General features: G+C 37.5%; 1 protein-coding gene across 1 annotated transcript in view; it reads right to left on the reverse strand.

The window, feature by feature from the left end:
* LOC126095587 (trichohyalin-like) overlaps positions 1–18,238 on the reverse strand; it is a 117,642-nt gene that overhangs the window by 3,622 nt on the left and 95,782 nt on the right. Inside the window, exon 6 of the mRNA XM_049910361.1 lies at positions 7,736–7,928. Coding sequence (XP_049766318.1) covers positions 7,736–7,928 — 193 coding nt within the window. The remainder of the gene's footprint in view (positions 1–7,735; positions 7,929–18,238) is intronic.

Genomic DNA, 18,238 nt, shown 5'->3' on the forward strand with positions numbered 1-18,238 from the left:
AAAACCCATTCATAAACAACTTAGTACTGAAAGGGACCATCAAGAAGATGCAGTGATTATTCAGTGAAATATGATGCAGCATGATAAATTTGTTAATAAAGTCTAAGGCAAGAACCCAATTAATATAATCAAAAACATCATTGTATCTGGTAGAAGCATTTCACAATTATTACAGGAATCCCCAGGTGAGATCAAGTCACTGATACAATTAAGCCAAAAGGTGAATTAAGTGATATTACAAATGATAAAGGAGCCTTAGGGAAGCATCTTGATAAACAAAACCACGCAATAAGTGGTGCTTGGAATAGTTCAGGCTACAACTGCAGCTATAATGTTGAGAAAGATATCTCTAACACTGATGAGAAAAGAGAACACCGAAGTGAGGATAGTTTCACTCTTCCAATGTTTAGCCATGGATGAAACACATTCAGTGAAACATATCAACAAGGAGTTTAGCAGAGTGCTGCAGAAGTCAGGCCAGTCACAAGTGGAAATGTTTGATGCAATATCACTAACCCAGCATCATCACACATGCCATGGCTTATATTTCAATATAGCATGGAGAAAATGTATTACAGAGATCACCACCAACAGCATTAGATAGAATCAAGATGGCATCTACCAATCCCAAAAATTTCAAACATTCACCACAGATATTTCTTGATAGAAGAAAAATGGAGTTCTAGCTGTTAATAATCTGACAGATACCAAAGTACAAGTAAAGAATCTGATAATCATCACTGCTTGAAAATATTCCATCAGACTACAAAGAGTATGTTAAGCAAAAACAAAGAGCTGCTGCTTTCATTTCAAGATGCAATTCAGATTTAGATGAAAGAGCTTTTTATGTACTTTCCTTAACAGATCATCATCTAGAAGCTGCAGAAACTGAGCAGATAAACTTTAAAAGTTACAAAATTATTTCTAACAATAATAGAACCAACTTAAGAAAAGATGGTGTTGCTATTTTTATTCACAACTTTCTTAGGTCAGAGGCTCAAGATTTTAGGTATCACTGTATTGAACAACATTTTGAATGCCATGCACTCAAAGTAGAACTAAAACAGTCCATCACGTAACGGCAAATCAAATGCAAACCAGAATTTCTAGGCAGTTTCTTGATCCCATTTTCATAAAATGAATGCTACTGTGTGGCAGCCAGTTGTGCAGTGACACTTTGACAGCACCATCATTGTCAAATTTGTCCCCCTCCAACTGCTTCCCTTAGGGGTTGAAACAAATCAGAATAGCAGGACTGTATGTCTGGCCTACAGGAAGGATATTCTAGTGTGGTTCAAAACAATCCCTATATCTTTTGTCACATTCAGGCAGCTGTGCAGAGTCAAGCATAGTCGTAAGCATGAACACATTCAATATTATAAATGTGTACCTTGTTGACAACATGCACACTTTGTTTGGTATAAAAGTTGTCAGTAGTATGCAGAATTCAATTCACAGTGTTCATGCAGAAAATCAAAGTGAAGAACTCCTTTAAATTCTAAAAAGACTGTTACAATAACCTTCCCCTTCAAGAGCTGATTTTTGTCTTTGATGGGTGCAGATTCATCCTTTCTTACATCATTCCATGCTGCTTCCTTTCTGTTGTGGGATGTAATGATGCACCCATATTTCATCACAGTCACAATCTATGGCAAAAAAATGTTCCCCTTCAGTTTGGTAGCATGTCAGCACACACCTGCGCTCCTTGAGATAATGAAATTTGTGCTCTGCAGTGAAAAGACAAGACATCCACCTTGTGAACGATTTCCAAAATCCAACATTGTCAGTAATGATCACCTGAGCATTTCCATGGTTTATACCAATTTCAGCAACTGCTATTTAGTAATCATCTTCAATAAGCTGCTAACAAAGTAAATATTGTCCTCAGTCATGCTGGTCATCAGACAACATCCGTAAGCTGCATTCTCAACTGTTTCTCGTCACTGAAAAACTTTTTGTGACATATAAACACTTGAATCTTCCTCAGAGTGTTGACACTGAAGCGTGCCACAAGTCATTTTAAATGGTTTTATACCCTCTGTTGTGAAGAACTTGACTATAGTGCATTGCACAACATATGATGGTACGTCTTGCTCTACCACTGTGATTCTGACTAAAGAAATGGTATGATGTTCTAGGTGTGGAGAACAGTCACTGGAAATGAAAGCAGCAATGAGCAGAAATCATGCTGCTCTCTGTTCACAAACAGGCATGTAAAACAGAACTTCCAGTTTATATTTTATTCATCCTCATAATTATAACAATATTCAGTGCACCAGTCTGAAGTATACCAAGTTCCTTGCTTATTGTGTATGGAGATTTTAACATTGACTTTCTATCAAACAGCAGCAGTCATAGACAATTAAAAATACTGATGTCATGCTTTCATTTACACCCAGTGATCCCATTTGCAGCAAGAGTACATGACTGCAGCAAGGTTGCTATTCACAATGTTTTCTGTACCCTACATATTATAATGATGTAAAAATACACGCTGTAGTAAATAACGAAGCTGATCATAATGGTCAAATGGCAATACTAAAATTCATCAACAGGAAAAGAGTTATTGAATGTATCCAAGTTAGGCATGTTGGCATAATAAACACTAGATGCACCAGCATGTTTAGAAATAGTCTACAACAGCAACTATGGAAAGAAGTTGTAACGGAACATATTAAAGGCTTTACTGTACCGAAGTATGCGATACCCTCCAAATTCAACCAGTTTAACGAGTATTTATGATTATAGCAAAGGTATTGTGTATGTTAACAATGATTGCATAACATGTCTGCATAAACAGTCAACCCATTAAATTATACTGAATAACTGACCCACACAAAAGTTTATATCACTTGATCACTGATACAGCAAATGTCATCATGTAAAAACACTACTTTCATCTTAAATAATTAATATGAAGTATGAAAAATAGTGGACAACTTAGGTATTTTGGATCTCCTTAAATAAAAATCACCCAGTGAAACCTATTTGTTCACTAGGAGCGGTTTCACTCAGTATTCACGAAATCAATCCTGTTTTAGACGAAAACCAATGTAATTCTTAATAATTCATGTTATTTACTTATTTATGCAAATTAGAGAAGTCAATTGACAAACTTCTAAAAAACGGCCTTTTTGTAACAAAGAATTATTCTGTCAAGTCAACAAATCTGTCTGTCATTTTAATAACATGTTAAATTATGTCACTCGATGCAAATTAATAACTTTTCTGCACAAATTAGGAAAACAGATGTACATGTGACTTATAAACTGTATCTCTTTTTAGTAGTTCTTTGACAATGTTATAAATACAAGCAGCAAAGAAGGGTCGGGAGGCAGTCGGAATGTCACTTTGGTAAAGTGTGTTTGTGTGTTATTGTTTGAGGTGGATAAACAATGCAAAGAACATGTAAAGAAAATACTACTTTGTGTTGTGTCATGGTCTTTGGTGGACAGTGGAATTAAGATGGCCACCAGAGTAATAAATATTTGAAGTTTACATATTTGTTGGTTTCGTTCGTTCTTTATCATCAAAAGCACATAAAAAACACGGGACCTCATGTTTTTAACCCTAGACAACCAGATTTAGAGCCAGCATCAGCATCGAGAGACAGCAGCGATCCAGCAAGTAGCAGCGATTACCACAACACAATGCATTTTAATGGCGCCAACCTAACATCAAGTGCTAACAAGCTCCGTAAATGGGAGTGAAATAGTGTGATTATAGCAATTAGCAATACCTATGACTAGGCGACCATTACAAAGTCTACCATGACGACACAATGGATAAGAAATTTAATTCATTTTAAACCTATTTCTTAAATACTTTGAAGCCAGCTTCCCCCAAAGACAAATTAAAATTACATGAAATGTAAGTAGACAGAAAGACTGGATAGCAGCAGTAATTAGAATATCATGCGCCAGAAAAGGGAAGTTTGCCTAAAACAGAGTGATAGCATAAATGAAGTAGTGAAAGTACACTGTAAGAAATACTGTAAAAATCTTAAACCGTATAATCAGGGAGGCAAAAAATGTGCATTGTGCACAGAAAATTAACAGGTTAAACAATAAAACATAAACCATATGGAAAATTATAAAATCTGAAACAAATAGGGACAAGAAATTAGAACAGTTCATAGAAATTGAAACAGATAAGAATAATTAGAAAAGGGTAGCCTAAGAATTCAATAACTTTTTCCTTTCTGCAGCTGAAAATAAAGGATGCAACTCCCTCTGTTTCATCAGGAGTCATTAAATTGCTTAACACTCAACAAACACCAACAATGACACTACACTTCAAATCCACAGCACCTAATGATACAGTTTAAAAAATCTTCAGATGCATAAAAAACACCAGTTCTTCTGGATATGGCAGAATATCAAATAAGGCACTAAAATTATATGAGGATTTAATCAGCAATATCTTGTTTTGTTTATGGAAGCAGTCTATGAAAACTGGGATATTTCCTTACAGATTTAAACATGATACAGCTATGCCAGTACACAAATATGGTGAGAGACATGTAATATCTATTGATCTCTCTGCTGCCAGTTCTTTCAAAAATATATGAGAGGGTAGTGTACAACAGGTCTGCCTCTGTAGTTGAGTCATCAGCATAGACAGCTGCCATTTGGAGGGCATGGGTTCAATTCCTGGTACTGCCAGGGATTTTTTCCTTTGTAGGGGGCTGGAACAGATCCACTTGGCCTTGGGATACCAATTGAGAAGCTTCTTGAATGAGAAGTAGTGACTCCAAGGTCTGCAAGGTGTGCTGATCCCATGCCCCTCCACACTGCAACCAGATAATGCAATTGGCTGAGGATGACATAACGGTCAGTTGGTTCTGATTGGCCCAGCTGTGCTTCTATTTAAAATAAAGAACATCGACAAACTTCTTACAGTCAAGAGGAGTCTCTCCTTCTACATGTAATATTGTACTCATTGACTTGTCCTATACTGCAGACTGCAATCTAATATCACTGAATACAGGAGATAGCTCAGAATTTAATCTCTCATCAGTTTCCAGGTTTTTAAAAAAGAGCATTACCTCAGATGTGGAGACATAGGGAAGATTTTCAGTTAGGATTTTGTTGGCAGTACTAATGTGGCACACACATGAAAAGATTCAGGAAAACTATAAAAACCTAAGTCTGGGTGGACAGATGAGGATTTGTATCGTGCTCCTCCCACCTAACTGGCCAACTTATTTGCATTACAGTTTTATTTACCTTGTTTAATAATGCTCTAGTCTGTTTTTGTCCTATTGTTGAACATATCTTTAGCAAACAAGGCTGGCTGTTTTCTGTTTCATGATATAACAGCAGATTTTCAATCACTGTGTGCAGTGTCATTTCAAAGGTTAGTTCAAGGTAGTCCTCTGAATTAAGAGTTCTCTCTTTTCCATGTATTAATCATATTTTCCCCCCATTTTTATTTAAATTTTCTTCCAACTGTCACAAGAAAAAACTGCATTAAGAGACTCAAGGATATTCTTCAAGAGAAATTATGTTCTTAAACAAAGCTGAAATGATGAAGCAAAAGAGTAACATATCAAATTTAGAATTAACAGAGGGATAAAAATAACAAAATTTTTAAGACTGTTGTATTTAATGTGCTAATATACTGTAAAAGTAGTGGGGGCAGAGGAATTTAAAGTTCCATCAAACACAAAGTCATTGAAGTACAAAAGAAAAAACTAAAGATGTATAGGTGAGAAGTGGTAACAAAAAATAAGCCAAAAATAAGACTGAAGGGTTAAGACCAGGTTTCTGTATTCAGAGAGATGATCTGTCATTTGTGAAGTATATCTGGACCGAAACACAATCAAATTGCTTATGTGGATCCTTTATGTTTCACACTTTCAATTTATGAAAAAGTGGTCAATTTGGAAGTATTTGATGAAAATAGATTAGGTCTTTAATAAAAAGGTATATTGCTACTCACCATATAGAGGAAATGTTGAGTCATAGATAGGCACAACGGAAAGACTGCATTTTTGGCCAATCGGCCAAACGGCCTCCTTTCAAAATAGAACACACACACTCACACACACAAAAGGCAACTCACACACACACGACCACTGTCTCCAGTCACTGTTGTGCCTCTGTGGCTCAATGTCTTCTCTACAGGTTACTCAGAAACAGTCTCAAAAGCTTGTAAGGGTGTTGCAGGGGAGGTTGTGCTGAGAAATAATTGTTAAGAAAAAATACAATGTTCCATGCTATTTTTGAATTATTTAGCATTGAAGTTAAAGAATCAGGTCAATGCATGCACAAATTCAAGCTCTTGCGTGCGGTAAAATGCGATAATGTGCAAACATCTTTGAGTCAGATGCTCATTTCCTGTTAAAATGTGCCTTTTTCAGAACTGATAAATTTAAGCTAGGTGAGCAAAAGCTACATCTGTTCAATTTGAGGAAACCAAACAATGAGCAAGTTTGGTGACACTGTCTGGGGCAACCTGCTTGATTTTGTGTGTGCAATGATCTTATCGGCTAACTTCAATGCTAAATAACTCAGACAGCATAACACATCAACTTTCTTTCTTAACAATTATTTCTCAGCACAATCTTCTGTGCAGTACTTTTCAAACTGTTTCTGATCACCCTGTATATGGTGAGTAGCAATCTATCCTTTTCATTATAATGTTGTTATTCCATTCTATACTTTCCATTGCTTAAATTAGATCTTTCACATTCACAGATAAGAATGAACCATTTCCATCTTTCTTAATCCCAATTTTCCTTTATCACATAACTCAGCTGTCAACAGAATTCCCTCTTTTCTTTCCTCAGAATGATCTGAAAGTGTAATTCCTCATATATCTTTTGGTGTTGCCATTCAATTACATTTTGTAAATTAACTATTGAGTCAGGTTTTGTGAGCAAAGTATTGCATACATTCTTTAATCATGGTTATTCTACAATGTATTACATGATCATTTAATTACATTATCATCCTGTCTGCACCATAGATTTTTATGCAGTATACATGTGCTGCCATACGCCTTCGCCAGCACACAAAGCAGCTCTTGGAAACATTGTATAGCAGGTGCTGAACTAAGCATGCCTATGACAAGAGAAGACAAAGACATGCACCCAGGTTATGTGCCAATAATGCCCCTGGACAGCGTGCGTATAGGCCGCTGCCACCAATTGAGCTCTCTCAGTCTCTCAATATCCTTATCTCCCTACACCACATCGGGACTCAGTTTGCATTGCACCTCAATACGTCGCACTATGCTCTAGTCTTCCACAGTGATAGTCATCGCCTTGCTGCTTAGCTAACTATGAGGGAACGTTAGTCATTGTATATAGTAGTGATATGGACACGGACAAGAGCCAAGAATTAGTGCCTGTTTTTTGATTGCTGTTAACTGCAGAACCTCAGGTTGGACATCACTGAAGTTAAGTACTCAATAGGTTCCCATAATAAAGTGTATTTTAACCACAGATGCATTTTATATTGTAGTGAGTGAGAGGAAACCAGACACCCACCTATCATACCATCCTCTTCTCATATAGTCAGGAACCACTAAACATTACAAGAGGGCACTGCCACAAGAATACAAGCTCAAACAATGTAAAGGTAAACATTTTTAAGAAATTACTGAATATATTATCAGTATCTGTGATTTTAAAAGTCACCTACTCAAGTCTTTCTGGTGAACAGTTTGCACTGACCCTTCCTGAAACAGCTGTGAGAGTTAAATGCTAATGACCTGTAGTATTGTTCACCTTTGTATCGGGCCTCACGCGCAGCTTGCAGCATCTTCTGGTACTCCTGCTGCTGTTGCAAGAGAATGGCTTCCAGTTGTTGTTTCGCCTGCTGTTTTTTTCTCTGCTGCTGAAGACGTTCTGCTTTCTTTCTGTTACACTGCTGTAGCAGAATTTTACGAAGCTTTTCCTGCTCTTCTTTCTCCTCTGCTTCCTGCATACCAAATTATATAACTTGTGAGTTATGCGAAATTAGTCACTCCTGCTGTCAAATTACAAACTTTTCATAAGTGAATGACTTACTGTACACCATTAAAATAAAAATACACATTATTCAATTGATGTAACAATAATAGTAGTAACTACCATGTCACTGTAGTCAAAATTAAAATATATAAATAAAAAGGTGGGCTTGACATCATTACTGAAAAGAAAAGTCAACCAACCATTTCTTCATTCACAAAACTTGATCTGTGAATTCCATAATGAAGGAAGGCCTTCAGATAGATGGAGCAAAGGCAGAAGCAATCACTTCAGGCAACTTCTGCAAAGTATCTAACAAAAAATGATGATTAGTGCTAATTTACTCCCACTGATAATTATGGGATTCACTCCTTGGATACATAAAGTATATTTAAAACATTTGATAGGCCGGTGTGAGGTGGAGGTTACACCATTAAGTTAAGTAGTGGTTTAGACTTTGTACACATGTACTGTTTGTGTTTTCCCTTTTATTCATTTATAAATGTATAGCTATTATGTTCTTTTTATCATTGACAGAGGTCTTCTTAGGCACTTGTGGGTTTTATTGTTTTGAAGAAGGTGTAGTTATCTACGCCGAAACCTAGGTTAACATTATTTGCTTTTTTCACAATCAAGGCGGGTTTCTAGTTTCTTAATATTTTAAAAAAGTGTGCCATTTTCCTATAGGAGTCAGTACTGTTCAAAACAAGAAAAAGTGCTATAAACTATTTCCAGAAAGAAGTATTTATTGAGATTAGGGTATTCCATCCTGTGACAGCTATCTGTATGTTGACAATACAGGAGATCAATAATATTACTACTCATCATAAGACATCCTTCAGCCGTTTTTCACCAAGCAAGGTGGCGCTGTGGTTAGCACACTGAACTCGCATTCGGGAGGACGATGGTTCCACGTCCCAGATCAATCAATTAACCAACCAATCAGCCCTCTTTCTCAACGAATTACCAACTCATGTGAACACACCTGCTTCCCTTCAGATTTCATCATATGTACACACATGTACATGGTTGAAGGATATGGAATGCCAATGCCTTTAAATGTCCACATGGTCATAAATTGATGGATTAAGGTCAGGAAAATGAGGAGCTTATGCTATGAACCTGTCAAACCAAATCATCACTCATTAAACATTTGTGTTAGATACTGGCATACAAGACATAGAAAATTGGGTTGTGCCCTGTCATATATAAACTACATTTACTGTCATTCTGCAAGAGTAGCATTCTCCACAGAACAGTTCAATTAACATGCAAAATTGCTGATAAACTGCACCTGTTAATTTGTCTGGTAAATTGATCCTATGAATCTGTCTCTCATAACCTGAACATTTCTTCCACAATACTTCAAGGATTTTGTGAATCTCATCTCATCCATAAATAAAATGCAAGTTGTGAACTTTGGAACTTCAGCAACCATTGGCAGAACTTTAATCTGATATGGTAGTCTAGTAACCCATGAGCTTCCACACTATATAACTGATAGAGAGAAAGAAACTGCTCTTGCTGAACTGACCACAGAAGAGTGAGATTCATTCTTCAGCAGCTTCAGCTCCTTGCAATTTTGTTTCAGGATCACCTTTTACTTGCTGAAACACTAATTCCTCCATATCTTGTGTCTACTGCACCCTTTCTTTCCTCGCTGTGAATGATTCACTGTTCCTAAATTGTTGGAACAACCTACTGAACTTCATTTCAGATGAAATGTGGCACTGATGATGATGTTAGGTTTACAAGAGATGTGCCTGTTTCTTAATGCAGCAGGCTAAGACATAGCAGACCACATCTGCCATTTCCCACGATAATAGGAATTCATTTTACAGATTACATTGTTCACATTTCATGTAATAACCGCTCCTTGTTCTGACACCTGCACAACCTCAAAATGCTATGAACAGTACAGTTGATGTCTGACAACAACATAAGAGTCAGAGGACTAAGTACAGAAATACCACCCATTAAGGTTGGTTGGTTGGAGGGAGGGAGAGGACCAAACAGCGAGATCATCGGTCCCATCGAATTAGGGAAGAATGGGGAAGGAAGTTGGCCATGCCCTTTCCAAGGAACCATTACTACTTTATATTACACATTTATTGATGCTGTAGATAGTTTCCCTTGTATGGGATAAGGGATCATACGAATAACACACAAGATATGATATATAGATACACTACTGGCCATTAAAATTGCTATACCAAGAATAAATGCAAATGATAAACGGGTATTCATTGGACAAATACATTATACTAGAACTGACACTGTAGTGCCCCCAGAATTTTACGAAAGTCTGGAGACACTTGTGTTCCAGCCGTTTCGAACACGCGTTATTTTGAAGCAGGGTGTAAGGAAAAGCAGGGGATACTGCACCCATTTATTGTTTGTGCAGGCGATACTGGAAGGGTTTACGAAAGTCTGGAGAGACTTGTGTTCCAGCCGATTCGAACACGTGTTATTTTAAAGCAGGGTGTAAGGATGAGCATGGGATACTGCACCCATTTATTGTTTGTGCAGGCGAAACTGGAAGGGAGATAATTCATTGGCAATGGCAAGTGTTCAGTGTGACCTACCAAGAATAAACACATACGGCCCTGAAGCTCCATGGCCAGTGGCAAAGAGTAATGTAGCATTGTATTGTTAAAAAAAATGGAGTGACTCAAAAAAAATGGAGTGACTCAAGGTAGTGACTGTTTATTAGACGTTGAACTGCTGTTGAGAGTACGTGGACTGGACGTGGATAGTCAGCCACAATAAAAGCTTATGTATTAATTGTGTTCAAAAATGTGTAATTAACTGATTCTGGGTGCCTGGTAATGTGTGGGCTTATGTCATAAAGTTTAGTTGTTTTTTTGTACAAAGTGGAAATAAATATGTTCTGGTGCAATGAATGATATTTCAAGAGTAGCATATTTTTTAAATAAGAAGAGAGAGAGCGAGAGAGTAAAAATTTCCCCTTCCTATCAGTGAAATCTTCAGAGAAGTGTCCAGTGCTAGCAGAAGACATCGGTGCTGCAAGAAAGCAGAACCAATATTCTTCAACAAGTAAGTCCACGAAAACGCTTAAGCTGTATAGAGAGAGCTTAACATTACACCGGGTCACCGCAACATGTGATTACATTTTCACGCAATTTGGGTGCATAGATCCTGAGAAATCAGTACGCAGAACAACCACCTCTGGCCGTAATAATGGCCTTGATACGCCTGGCATTGAGTCAAACGGAGCTTGGATGGCGTGTTCAGGTACAGCTGCCCATGCAGCTTCAACACAATACCACAGTTCATCAAGAGTAGTGACTGGCGTATTGTGATGAACCAATTGCTCAGCTACCATTGACCAGACATTGTCAATTGGTGAGAGATCTGGAGAATGTGCTGGCCAGGACAGCAGTCGAACATTTTCTGTATCCAGAAAGGCCCCTATAGGACCTGCAACATGCAGTCGTACATTATCCTGCTGAAATGTAGGGTTTCACAGGGATCGAATGAAGGGTAGAACCAAGGGTCGTAACACATCTTAAATGTAATGTCCACTGTTCAAAGTGCCGTCAATGTGAACAAGAAGTGACCGAGACGTGTAACCAATGGCACCCCATACCATCACGCCAGGTGATACGCCAATATGGCAATGACGAATACACGCTTCCAATGAGCGTTGAACGCAATGTCGCCAAACACGGATGCAACCATCATGATGCTGTAAACAGAATCTGGATTCATCCAAAAAAATGACATTTTGCCATTTGTGCACCCAGGTTCATCATTGAGTACACCATCGCAGGTGCTCCTGCCTGTGATGCAGCATCAAGGGTAACCACAGCCATGGTCTCCGAGCTGATAGTCCATGCTGCTGCAAACATCATCGAACAGTTCATTCAGATGGTTGTTGTCTTGCAAACAGATCGAGACGTGGCTGCACGATCCGTTACAGCCATGCGGATAAGATGCCTATCATTTCAACTGCTAGTGATACGAGGCCATTGGGATCCAGCACGGCGTTCCATATTACCCGCCAATTCCATATTCTGCTAACAGTCATTGTATCTCAACTAATGCAAGCAGCAATGTCACGATACGATAAACCGCAATTGCGATAGGCTACAATCCGAACTTTATCAAAGTCAGAAACGTGATGGTACGCATTTCTCCTTCTTACACGAGGCATCACAACAATGTTTCACCAGGCAATGCTGGTCAACTGCTGTTTGTGTATGAGAAATTGGTTGGAAACTTTCCTCGTGTCATCACAGTGAATGCATTTTTCAAATGCCCATCAAAGGTGTGTGTGTGTGGCATTGCAGGTGTTGCTGAACTGACAGATCTTGTAGGGCCCCTTTGCTGTTTTATTCATGCATATGCCAGTGTTGCATGTGGTGCATGTGAGGCACATGTTCAGCACACCAATCTCCTGACCATTTTGCAGACTTTCCAGACCATGGAGATGCTACTATTTGGCCAAGAAGCTCACCAATTGGCATCAAGAAGCTCAGTGCACCCCCTTTCACTGCTCCCAACAAGGAAAAATCTTTGGCAGTACTACAAATTGAACCTGGGTCCTCTGCACGGCTGCCATCTATGCTGACAACTCAGCTACAGAGGCGGGCTTGAGGGGAAATAGCTACTGATAAACACAGAAAAAAACACATTCCTAAGTTTCTGTTTCAAGCTGATGCATGCAAAATCAGTGTGGCAATGAACACCAACAAAATTACATCTTCCTTAGAAACAAAGTTTTTACACCCATGGCTTCAAAATGACTTTAAATGGTGTATACATGTAAACAAAATAAATGGAATTCTGAACTAAATATGTCCTATGCTATGTTTTCCCTCCATTAAAACAAGTTTTCTCAGTTTCCAAATTGCCTGCTTTGACCAATTTCACAGCATCCTACTGTACAGAATTATATCCTGGGGTAATACACCACCTAGTTCAATAATTGTCTTATCTCACAAAAGATCTGTATGGGAAATGCATAATGCTTGACAAACAGATTCTTGCAAACTCCTCTTTCAAGTAATCAATCCTCCAACTCTCCTGTTTGTACATACTAGAAATTTGAAAATATGTCAGAAAGTATTTAAAAGATATAAATAAAACCTTTAATACTAGTGCTACACAAATTTGCAGTAGCCTTCCACATGAGGTGAAAATTATATCATCATTTTCACTTTTGTGTGTGTGTGTGTGTGTGTGTGTGTGTGTGTGTGTGTGTGTGTGTGTGTGTGTGTGTGTGTGTGTTTGTACTGTATCCTGCAATCTTGAATAAATAAGTAAAATTTAACACGATATACAATTATTTTCAAGATAGATGCCATACTTGTAGTTAAGATATTCCCAATCACAACAGGGTTCCATATACTTTTATAATTTACTAACCTTCAACATTTCCCATAAACCAAACAACTGTCAAAATTCATCATTCTTTCAAAAAGACAAAATCTAACCCAGCTAGTTTTCAAAAAATTATTTAATTTATGAAATCAGTCAGTCTTTAAATAGCACACTCCACCCCAAAACCACCAATCTGTAACAGCATTTGTACACACAACAGCTATGTTCATTGGTCTGTCAATGTCAGGCTTCAGATATGAAACATGTGAAATGTAAAACTGTGTCAGTAATTTTTGAGAACATTTCTCGTGGAGAAACTTTGGTCTGGATAAAAGTACTTTAAAAATGGATTACAAACAGTCTCAACTGCAATAAAACATTTATTTCAATGGTTACCACTTTCAGTCAGTATGCGACCATCCTCAGACCCTTTACACCGTGATAGCAGGCACTGGTTGTGAATGTAGCACACATTATGACTCAACAAACATCATCTAGAGTTGACATTCATGGAGTCATATGTTAGTTAGACTGAAAGTATATGGTCCTAAATCTTAGAAGCTGTGTCATTTTATATCAAAATCTCTGGCCAAAAATAATGCAAGCAACAGCAATGCCAATTGGTATGGGAAAGTTTGTCACAATCTGTCCAGTAGAGGTAACAGCTCATAAAATGTATAACTTTCAAGTCATATCTGTGTGTAACTTATTAACTCAATGACAATATCTTGTAATTAATTTGCACTGAGTATTTACACTTGACTTTGATGATTGTATCTTTAACAATGGTATACTGCTATGACAAAATCCAGTGTGGCAAGAGACAGTGTTAATTAGTGAGAACCTGAAAAACTGCAAGTTATGTTGTATCCTTGTGGAACTACTCTGCCACCAAATATGGTGAGTAATCTAATGACTATTATGTTGATTATCCTTTTGCCACACTAAACAATTGCTAATTATTTCATTGAGGGTAGGTCTACTGCACTAAAACTGGATAGGTAGAACTGTAACCAAGTACACTTTGTAACATCACTTTACCTGTATTAAAAGTGAACCTGGAACCTGAACTGGCCATCAAACATTAATATTTCAAAAGTGGTTTAGAAGTGATTAATATCCAACACACATACTACATGGGTTAAATTGCTGGAACTATCCTTCTGCCACCAACAGTTTTCAGATTGTTACAGTGATTGAGAGAAGAGACACCAACTATCAAGAGGAAAAAAGCAGGTAAAGTGGTTAGTTACAACTTGCTTAAGCACTTAACTAGCTCACACCTGCAGTAGTCACAGGCACTCTGCCAGACATCCTGGCATTTCAACCATTTGAGTAAGCTCAAGAAGACCAGTAAGTATATAAAAATGCCTTGGACTGCCTCTTCAGGTAAGTCTAAACCACCAATGGGCCTTTTCTGCTATCTCCAAAAACCTCAATTACAGCACTTGTTTCAAATATTAGCCCTGTTGTTCAATCCATCAGTGTTACCATTGGGGATTGTCTTTATTATTTAAGCATTCTTTTTCACAAAATGCACATGGTATCCCCAAGCCTGGAATTCTTAAGACTTTTTCAGCAGGCTAATATTTCACACATGGCCCAGATCCCACAATATAGCAAGTTTCCAGGTCTGACACTAAAGTGGTGAACAGGTTGCATGTAATTATGACCAAATAGCCACAGTCTCTGCAAATCTAGACTAGTGCCAGGGTCATTCACTGTAACACCCTTGGTTTCCCAGTTACCCAGATTGTTTTTTCTTGCATCCCATTTGGGAAGATTGAACTGAATTCTGTACAGTAGGATGCTGTGAAATTGGGCAAAGTAGGAAATTTGGAAGGTGAGAAAACTTGTTTTAATGGAGAAAAACATAGCGTAAAACATATTTAGCTCAGAATTCCATTTATTTTGTTTACATGTGTACACCATTTGAAGTCATTTTGAAGCCATGGGTGTAAAAACTTTGTTTCTAAGGAAGATATAATTTTGTTGGCAGTGGCTTCAGCCAGAGATCGGGTGCTGGTACCAAATAAATTTTGTTGAAAGCAACAGTGCAAGAGATCCCAATGATCTTTTTTTATACCAGTGCTTTAGTATCACTGGCAAACCAGTGTACACACTTTAGTGTGGGGAGTCCTTCATTCAGTGAAGCGGCATCCAAAGTAGGCATACAGTCACCACTAAGTTCCACACTTCTTCTCTCTCTCTCTCTCTCTCTCTCTCTCTCTCTCTCTCTCTCTCTCACTCACTCACTCACTCTTTCCAGATCTGGTAAAGAATATTTTTGGTGTGTCCACTTTTGGATTTTCAGTGCATCCTGCTGTATGCTACCTCAGCTTGTCAATACCCAATGCTGCCATTGATTTGCTTCATACCCCGTTTGTGCCATTCTTTGACCCTGGTTTAGGTAAACCAGTTGACTTTCAGGTCCATATTGTCTTCAAGCTGACAGCAAGTCAAAGATTTTGGAAAAACCACATGGTTTCATTGGCCATTAATGATGAGGTTAAGACTGAACTAGATAGACTAGAACAACAAGAATTTTTGTTTGTCATTTTCTACAATCCATGTACTTAATGGTGGCAGGATACCCATGGACTTTCTTCAACCATATACAGACTTAACCTTTTTACACTCAGTCATACATTTATTCTTATCCCTTGCCTAATTCAGATAAACTCTTTTCTACACTTTCAAGAGGTAAACTATTGTCCAAAGTTGATCTCACTGAGGTATATTTTCTGTTGCCTCTTGACGAAGACTCATGGAACTCTTTAACATGCCATCTGGAGTGTATCACTATCAGAAGCTGCCTTTTGACATTGCTAGCTCCAGACATTTTTCAGAGGTTTCTTAAACAGCATATTGCCCAAATTCTGTATTATGTAAATTAACTTGACAATATTTTGGTCACTTTTCATATAGCAACTGAACATTTATGCAATTTCTTTCTTGTTTTTGTGGCCATTGGACAAAAGAGCCTTAAGTGTAACTTCCCAAAATGTGTTTTCTTCCAGCCATTGATCTCTTACCTATGCTACAGCTTCAGTGAAAAGGGCTTTTGGCTCACCACCAGTGACAGGTTGATAGGACACATCCTGAGGCATCAAGGAATCATTAGAGTGAAGTGTGGGAGAACATACTTAGAAGGAGACCATGCCTTGAGTACAGTAAGCAGGTGCAGATGGATGTTGGTTGCAGTACCTACGCAGAGAAGAAGAGGCTTGCACAAGATGGGCTAGCAGAAAGAGCTGTCTTGAATTTCTTTTTTCAGCAGTTTGATTCAGTAACTCCTCATTACTTATGGTACTCATTCTATCCAGTTAATCTTCAGTAGCACCAGTAATAAGCTGTGTCAAACCTGTATTCAGATAAAGACCACAACAATAGCTACAGCTTCCATCAACTAATGTACAAAGCCTGATACAAGAACACTGCTCATCCTAGTTTTCATACTCCTTCCAAAAAGCCTTTTGAAGCACTTGATGCATCTTTATGAAAGCAGCAGGTCAAAATATGTTTTAATTAGGCCTATTATTAATTAATTAAAACATTGATAAAGATATATCAATAACTTTCATAATACTTTACCTGGACAAAACTCAATTTCATTTTCAGAATTCTTTGATCAAACAAAATTGTTTGACGCACAACATGACAGTATTCTGTTTGATTTTTATTTTGGTATTTTTCTAGTGATTTTTGTTTTCATGGGTATGTTTTTAGCCCTTCCTATCACATACAGTCCAGCACAATCAATTTATTATAAACGCAGGTTGCATGTGATCAGAACCAGCAATTTGTTAGCGACTTCAGTGTCACTTCGATGCACTTAACTGTAAGTAAAATTAACCTTCAATGTAACTTAAAATTACACAATACTTAATTTGATTTGTAGGTGTTAACATTGTATATCTGTATAATGTGAGTTTTTATGTCTTTGTTGTACTAGTGCAATGTAATCTTTGGACTGGTAAAACTGGAAGTATTTGGTACTATGTTAGTACTGGTATTTTGTTGTGAGTGTATTTCTGAGGAAGCATCTTTTTAAACATTTATAATCTGTTTGAAATAAATAATCTTACACGTTAGGGCTCAGGCCATGCATGAACAGCTGCAAAGTACTTGTTTTTGCTCATGAATAAAATCTTATAAAATAACATGAATCTGACCAATCTTTTTGCATTCCACAAAAATGGCAGCAGGTGTTGGTGACTACAAAATACAAATGCATACATCTGAAGCACCTGAAGACTGGGCAAAATAGAATTGGCATGTGTCAATGCTGTTGCAATCTGTGCACTTGAAGACATTGTTGATGGCATGTACATGTGTCCTTAATTGATGTAAGATCCAATTGCAGAGAAAAATAATAGTACATCAGCAGTTGGTGAAACATTGTGTAAAAGCAGCAAGTTTATTATTGAGTGCACTAGGAAAATCTGTTGCCAAGATTGTGCTGACATGTATCCACACAAGTGAAATTCAGAATAAGTTACATACACAAATCAAACATAGCAGTTGGCAGCAACTGAACATGTTGATCAAAGCATTTTTTCGTATTTAGTGTAATAACAAAGAGGACATTAGCACAAACATTGCAAAGTTGTAGAATCTTTTCATGGGTTTCAATGACAAATTACACAATCATGAAGAAAATGTATTGTCTGAAAGCATTTTCAATGGTCAAATTTTATCCATTCTATGCAAATATTATGACGATTTTAAAGACCTGCGGGACACAATTCCATCTAAAAATTAAAGTGTGAATCTTTTGACTGAAGAATTGTGCATGGTTGCATTATGTGATCAAAGTACGTTGAATCATCTGCCTTTGTTGCACGTAGAGGTTCTACGAAGAAAACAGTAAAAAAATCAAAAAAGAAGCTTGAAAATGCGAAACAAGAATTTCATTGTCATAAATGTAAGCAG

The sequence above is a fragment of the Schistocerca cancellata genome, chromosome 8 (genome assembly GCF_023864275.1).
Source record: "Schistocerca cancellata isolate TAMUIC-IGC-003103 chromosome 8, iqSchCanc2.1, whole genome shotgun sequence".
Classification (NCBI taxonomy): domain Eukaryota; kingdom Metazoa; phylum Arthropoda; class Insecta; order Orthoptera; family Acrididae; genus Schistocerca; species Schistocerca cancellata.